The 8004-nt window shown below is 46.1% G+C and overlaps 1 protein-coding gene across 2 annotated transcripts in view; it reads left to right on the top strand.

Annotated features, from left to right (window-relative positions):
* The first annotated feature begins 11 nt into the window (after window positions 1–11).
* Window positions 12–8004, top strand: part of LOC119647329 (protein shisa-5) — a 72537-nt gene continuing 64544 nt past the window's right edge. Inside the window, exons 1-2 of one of the 2 annotated variants that reach the window (XM_038048273.1) lie at window positions 12–270; window positions 347–463. In XM_038048273.1, coding sequence (XP_037904201.1) covers window positions 361–463 — 103 coding nt within the window. In that variant the 5' untranslated portion in view covers window positions 12–270; window positions 347–360. Of the gene's footprint in view, window positions 271–346; window positions 464–6613; window positions 6881–8004 lie in introns of those variants that run through there. The other variant, XM_038048271.1, reaches the window with a different exon arrangement.

Raw genomic sequence — 8004 nt, 5'->3', positions numbered from 1 at the left:
ACCAACTATTCCAGAACGAAACAAAACCGATCGGGAAAGAGGAAAACAAAGTCAAGAGTGACACTCCTGTCAAAACATACGTCATAGTTCCGCGAAAGTGCAGTTTACATGCACTTGCAGTTCGTATTTGTTTCGTCGGTGGTTACTCAAGATCTGTGTTATCTGGAACAGTTGATTGTCTGTGCCGTCGCGAAAAATCCCTTCCCTGTAAAACGAACGTTCCCTGGTTATGCGCTTGTAGCTCGTTAGATTCCACAAAAAACTGTTTTGGTAAGATGAAAGTGGAAAGAGCGCCTGAGCTCACGTAACTGACGACGTCCGGCTTTATTCTAATTTCGCATTTCAGATCAAGGGCGGATAATGGATATCTTGACACCAATTCTGATTTGCCTGTTTGTCTTCTTCCTGTGCTCGCTGTGCGGCTACTGTTGCCGAAGGAAACAACAAGGGGCCATATTCTCAAGTAAGTGCTAATTACAATAAGAAGTGAGTAATTATGGTGAGACTAAGGTCCGCCGAGGCCTTGACGACTTTTGATAATTTCACAACTGTCGGCACCTCATCCAACCAATTAGCGATTCACGAAACGTCGCATGTATCCATAAATATCGTTTGAAAGGAATTTGACGCTGAAATCGCAAGCGAAGAACCACTTGTTGGAGCTCCGCGACATTTGATAACACCAACAGCTACCTCCGCGCATCTCCCAGCCGCTGCATAGTAACCGAGTGCTTGGGAGATGAAGATCAGCACTTTTCATCTATTGATTAAAACGTCTAATCTAATCGATCCGCTATGTGGTGGAAATTGTTAAGAATGATGACTAATCGTTTCGACTGAAGGTCCCAAGAGAACATAAACATTTGCTTGGGAGAGGCCAGTAATGCGTGTATTGGCGGGGAATTCCCGCAATCGTGCTGACGACAAGAAAGATAGAAACCATGTTATGTACTTTTCGTGATACTTGTCTAGAAAAAAGTTTGTTGACTGTGTCGTTTTGATGTTGAGAGACCAAATATTGATGCATATGGTTCGATGATGTGCTTCAGACTTCTGAATGTAAGGAATATTCGAACGTGTCGACAAACTATTGCACATGGTATAAAATAAGGAGCTTGTGTCCAAAATAATAGTAATCGTTAGCGCAAAAATCCAATTGGATCTGGGCCTTGAAGTATGTTGAGGCACTTCACGTAAGACAGTAACTCTACGCTTACCTGCGGCGACCACCCCTATGTCTATTCTGTTTCACAGTTGTTGTTGTTTTGTCAAGCTGACGATGCAATGCGTTATAATAAAAGTCCGGCATTGCACCAGCTTGGCATTAACACGATCACTAAGCCCATGATCTCGCCAGTCCTTGTGTATTCTTCGGGACTCGGGTTCTTAGCAAAAAGAAATGCGAACTCTTGGCCGCGTTCGAGAAAAAAAAATTTTTGGCACCCTACATGAGGGTGGACAATTTCAGCGGCCTACATAACGAAGAAATCTATGAGCACTACGATCGTCTGGTTGTGGATAAAATCCGGCTCAACAGGTTGCGGTGGGGGGTCACCTAATCCGTATGGATGAAGATGATCCGACCCGGAAAGTCCATAAGGGTCTATCTAATCACACCCCCTAGTGAAGGGGGTCTAATTCAATTGGCCTGGTCCCCCAGGTTGATGGTTCGCAGCGATAGGTTTTGCCCCCTTCATCCACGAAAAAACAAACATCATTTACAGAAATAAGATGAATAGCTTCAGACAGTATTCTTTTTCTTCAGCCTTTGTCCCGTTCACAAGCGGGGTAGGCTCGTCGTAATTGGTTTCGCCATTTGGCTCTATTGAATGCCTGATCTGGATCGCGGATATCCTCATTTCGGATGTCCTTGAGGGTTTAACGTAAGCACCTGTCTAGACGACTTAATCCCACGGTCCTCTTAAGACACGGATTGATTTTGTGACCACAATCAGAGCCCCGCTGAGACAAGCAACAACGGTACCAGTCTATACCAAGTGCATCGCTTAGCATTCATACTGGCGGATGCAAGACCTACCTAAATCTCTACCGAACTAAGGAGTACGGCACCCTTGTTGAAACACAACACCATGCCGAGGCTCGAAGGTCTCTTCTCGCTTGAGCATAACCACAGCCCCCATGAAATTCCCACTAGGGGGGCAACCGAAAATAACCGAGCTATACTCACATACAACGGGAGTTCACCCGAAGTATAAGAGTCCAGGGGCTATCCCGGTTCCCATAGTATCAGTATATCTCTGGTAAGGTTTCGTGACGAAATTACCACTTCAGATGAGCCCCCGTGCAGATTCGGGTCTGATCGCCCTGATTAGGCCTTTGGAGCATTCGCCTACTGCATCACGGCCGGCAAGCCAAAGTGAGTATAGCGTCTCACAGGTTGCGTTAATGCGTAAAGCAATTTCATAACCCAGTTCTCCATTGGCTGATAGCGTTGACCCGAGGTATTTAAATCGCTCAGTTCTGAGCAGATCACTGCCGCTGACAGTGATTGTGCCTGTTTCATGGGGATCGGTCGTTAAAAAATTCAGTTTTGTTTAGATTCAATCTGAGACCGTGTTGCATGAGGCGATCATAGTTGGATAGTTTTTGCTATTAGATGCTATGAAAACATTATCTGCATAAAGCAGTGTGTAGAGCGCTGGACGTTGGATGCCCTGTGTGACGGTGTCCATAATAAGAGCAAAGAGGAGTGGTGAGAGGACGCTTCCTTGATGAACACCAACAGAGACACGGAACGGCGTTGATACATCCACCGTACTTCGAACTTTACTTTTCGGATCGTGGTGGAGCAATTGAACCCAGCGCATGAGTTCTTCTGGCACCAAGTGTTGTCGTAAAGCATACCAGACGAGTTCGTGCGGCACACGGTCAAATGCTTTTTCTAGATCCAGAAATGCAATGTAAAGAAGGCGATGCTTCTCACCGTGGTTCTCTATTAATAACCACGAAGCGTGTATTTCTTCTTCAAATAACGTTTGGTTTGTGTGCAGGTAAGACTGAAAACCTCCATGCCCGCTTAGAAGTTGTATAAGGAAGTAATCAATCTCACCGTGCGTTCGCTTCAACCACGGCTCTAAATCGTCTCATTTTGCCAAGAAAGATGCCACTCGGTAAGGGTGCGTTGATGTTCTTCACGGGCCACCACCTCTCTTAAATTATCGCCCTTACGGCAGTAGAGAGCTTTGCGCTCCTTGGCAAGGAGGGCAACGGGGATCACTCCCGCGATCACCATCACAGTCGGTTCGGAGACGGTGCGATAAGCAGACGCCACTCGCAAAGCTCCCCGCCTCTGCACTTGAGTAAGGCGCTTACGATGCACCTCCTTGTCAAGGGCATCAGCTAATATCTCCGCGCCATAGAGAAGAACCGACTGCGTTGCGCCCATAAGGAGACGTCTCCTAGTAGATATAGGGTCCCTGACATTCGCCATTAGCCGACCCAAGGCCGCGACCCCAGCTGCAGCCCTGTCCGCTGCTGCTTTGTTTTGCTCAAAGAAAGTCATCTTCGAGTCGAGCATTAAACCAAGGTATTTAATCGCTGGTTTTGACTCTATAGTCAACTCGCCGACCGATATGGGACGCAGGGTTTGGATTCTCCTTCTGGTCAAGATGACTACTTCGGTTTTTTCCAGTGCAAGGCTGAAACCGTAAGCAGTCATCCATCCGCTTACCCGTCGCATCAATATGCCAAAACTGCTTTGCGCCTGTTCAACAGCGTGTCCGGCAACAAATGCTGCAACGTCGTCTGCATAACCGACCAGGCGCGATTCTTCGGGCATATCGAGTCTCAGTAGACTATCATAAGAAGCGTTCCAAAGGTCCGGCCCTAGGAAAGATCCCTGCGTCACTCTCGACGTGATTTCCATCCTCCTTTGGCACTCTAGCATCTCATAGAGCAGGGAGTGGTCTTTCAGATAATCCCTCAATATCCGCAGAAGATAGCTTGGCACGTGAAATGGGTTTTCTAGTGTGCCTAGCATACCTGTCCATCCTACGGAATTGAAGACATTTCTGACATCAAGCGTTATGAGCAGCACTATCCGTCGAGAGTGGCGGCTGTGTGCCTCGGCTCGATGAACCCAATGCGGCCCATCTGGTCCGGTATGGTACTTAGTACGCAGGACCTCCGCAGAGCCCCGATTTTCCGGGTGACAAGCTTATAGCCAAGTCCCCGCCGGTCCTCATTTACTTCGTTGACAAGGTTCTGCCAGCCGCGAGCTTTGCTTTTATTTATCGCGCTGCGGAGTCTGCTGATCTATTACTGTGCCTTTATGGCATATGCCTTCTCGTTGGCGTGCAAACGGCGGAGCTTATGACACTCCCTCCGTAGGTCGACGATTTCTGCCGTCCACCAGTACATAGAAGGCTTGTCGCGCCTGGGGCCCCTCCGGGGCATGGAAGCCTCACACGCCGTCTTTATCAGGTTCATCACTGAATGTACGACAGTGTCAGCTGCGACATTACCACTCCCCGGAGCGCCCTCCAGCGCGGCTCTGCCTGTTCCAAGAGCTTCCCGATGTTCTCCCTCGCAACATTCCACAGGCAGTAGGAGCATCGCATTGGTGCTCGCCGGCAAGTAGCGTCAACCACTTCGAACACGATGTACCGATGATCACTTGTCGAGAAGTCTTCTAGGACTCGCCACCCGTCCACCAATGATGCCAGGTTTTCCAACGCAAAAGTGATGTCAGGAATGCTCTTGTCTTTGGACAGACGTGTCTCTGGCGGCGTTGTCAGTTGTTTCTTTTTTTCTTTCTTCGCCTTCTTTTTTGGGTCCTGGAAACTACTTCGACGAAGTAGAAGAGTCTCCTTCCGCTTTTCCCCAGTTCGCTTTGCAGTGGGCTATCTGCGGTCCGTTTGACACAAGCAGCCTTCTCAGCGGGGAGTGCGGCTGTTTCTGCTCTCGAATCGTCTTCCGCTGCTGCTCTCCACGTTCGCCTGTAGAAGAAAATGTGATCCAATAGTTCCTCCAGTTCCATCTGTCCGTTTTTGACGCCTTTGAACGTTGCCGACCGCAAACGCTTCACCACTGCTGGGTATTTCCTGATGAGCCTTTCTTCTTCGGCTCTAACTAGGACGGTCGACTGCACTTGCATTCCGTTTGTGTCCGAATCCATCTGCTCAGGACTAGCGATTTTGACTGAACTTTCTTTCGGAACAGGGGCACTCCAAGGTATTAGAGTTGCCACCTCCGCACGGTCAGTCGCGCCACTTGATAAGGCTTCCTTTTTATTTGGGCGCCCCGGTGTCACATCGTGTATGTCAGCCCTCACTGATTGCTGCTGTGAACGACGCATTTTTGTGCAGCGCCCAAACGCACTCAGCTCTTCCTCCTTCCCTGTTGTTTCGTCGATTTTTTTTATTAATTTATGTTTCTCCTCCATGAAAAACTGACCAGGACATCGTGTGCAAGAGAGCGGGCCGTAATAGTCGGTCTACTAACACCGGTTTAATGCACACTACCCAACCAGTCTCCCGAAGGGGCTGGCTCCTGATACACGTCACAACTACCATCTTGGCGGAGCTACGCTCACGTCACCCCTTGAAGGTTGACAGAGAGTTGTCGGCGATTCCGGAGACTCCCAGTGTGTCCCGACGAGTACCGGTCATTCCCGGTTCGCTCTTCACCGAGAAGCTTTCTCAAGGCTACTACCTAGGACGCAGGTATGCTACCAGCTAGGGGGTCAGAACTACTTACTCGGGCACCTCGGGGACGTCACACCCCGTATCATAAGCGATCCGTTAAAGGTCGGTAACGATCCCTGAGGCAGGAACCGGAAGGTAGGCCCAGTACGGAGCTCTGTGGGACACCCACGGAGATAACGTATTCCTTGGATCCATCATCGGTGTCATGGTCTATGTAAATTCAATGCTATGTCAATAAAAATTGGCAAAAGCCGTTGAGAAAAACCCTGGCCCGGGGGTGAAAATTATGTTGAAAAATTGGACCCGGAGTGAAAATTACGCGGGCTCTGTATTATCCCTTTTCTCACTATATTTCCATTTTGCGCTCAGAGGGAATGGCCTTTTCTTGCCAGGCCTATAATTGGCCACTGCTTATTTTTTTATCGCGCTCGTGCCTGCCATGTGCGAGATAATGTTATGCTTTTTTTCGACATGCACTGGACTATAGCCGTAATAATATGTGTTTTTTTTCTTTAATTTTTGTGTGATCATCCAATCACTGAATTTCTGCTTGAAGTAGCCCAACATTTGTTTGGCGAATTCACAATAAAAACCGCAACTTATTATTCTGATTCATATTTTTGATTCACTGAAGTTACTATATGTTCACTATCATCAATTTGTCATTGTACCCATTCGAATTTAGTTCAGAATTCCATAACAACAATACTCAAAATACAAGTAATAAAGTGTATGTTAAGGTGCCCGTAAATTTTATCCACCCACAATATTTTCAATTAATTTCACCGCACAATTGCAGTCAGATAGACATCTACTATCTTCTTGAAATTTGTGATTATGATGAAGACCCCTAATCCATCAATTCTCCTCACAACCGATTACATAGTATCCCGATTAGATAAAACCCATTAACAACGAACTCCAAAATACTTTCGAACACTCTTAGTGAGTTTTGGAGACGTAATAGCGTTCGGTCACTGGATTTTGGAAGTTTGTGCGGATCGTTTAAGTGTTCCATTGCAACAGGATCTAGAAGTTCCATTCGAATGAGTTTAATTTCTTAAATCTGATCCATACCAATAATAGCAAATAGTGCATAATGTATTTCGGCTACTGGATAGCTGCCCCGATTGTCGTCGTGGTTATTATAATTACTGCAATCGCGTTTCATGCCATTAGAAGACGCAGATACATGACAACTGAAGTAATTGCCGGTGAGTACATTACAAAAGGTGAACCTAGTTAATATCCTGCCGAATAAGCTGGCTTGCGTCGAAAATGACCATGATACTGTTCGCTCTTCCCCTCTGATCGTGGCGTCATTTTTATGTGTACGAAAATTGCAGAAGTATCTAAGATAAACTATCGAAGGTGTGTTTCTGATTTTGATCTCTAGTTTGCATGTAATGTTACCTAAACCTAAATGAGTGGAATAAAATTACATTTTTTAAGAATGAATCATAATAAAAAACCCCATGTAGAATCGAAGGCAAAGAACATCGTCCTCAAGGCCCAGTGAAATGCGTTGGGAGTCTGAAAACAAATTAAGAAAGGCATATGTTCGATAGCAATAAAAAAGTTATTGTTTATGAGTTATCAGTGGAAGAACAACTCATACACCCACTTCCGCTTAAAAGATTCCAATCATTAGACATTTTCCCCTGAAATTCAAAGTATTATCAGTAGAATAACGAAAATTAGATCATTCAATATTGGGTTCGCGACAAAGTCTTTTTCGAATTTTTGGCTGAATTTGATTCTATTTGTTTATTACCTTAAATTAATAAATGGTAAAAAAATGTTCACAGTCCCGAATCTAATCTGATATATGTATCTCCCACAAGAACCGTGGGCTGTTGCTGGAGAAATTGAGGGCTCGAACTTCCGACATAGTGATCTACTGTATGCCAACGGATACTCCAGACCCCACTCTTACATGGTGGCTTGAAAAACCTTCTATCTTGGTCACCGACCCATATGATGGTATGATCGTTGTAAGGTGACTTATCATAATAAGTCAACGGGAAGATAAAGAAAATCTTTGTTACTCTACTTATTTCGCCTACGACGAGGACGAACTTCTACGCGGGACGTTCATAAGAGCTATTTAATATACCAAAAGTAAAAGCATGGGGTAGTAGCAGGTTGTGAAGCTAACGCCCATCAACATATGGGGATACAGATCTTCAACTGGAGTAATGAACCCAACTTTTTCAAGGACCAAGAGAGGAGCCACCGACATTTTTTTTATGAGTTGAGGTGAAAATCTTAAAAAGGCGCTCCTATGCCAAATTCCAGCAGTGTGTGGAAATTGCACCCACTAAAACCACCCGCACTT

This window comes from Hermetia illucens, chromosome 1, assembly GCF_905115235.1.
Source record: "Hermetia illucens chromosome 1, iHerIll2.2.curated.20191125, whole genome shotgun sequence".
Taxonomy (NCBI): Eukaryota; Metazoa; Arthropoda; class Insecta; order Diptera; family Stratiomyidae; genus Hermetia; species Hermetia illucens.
Note: the sequence above shows the minus strand (reverse complement) of the source record. Positions and strands in the feature narration are given on the sequence as shown.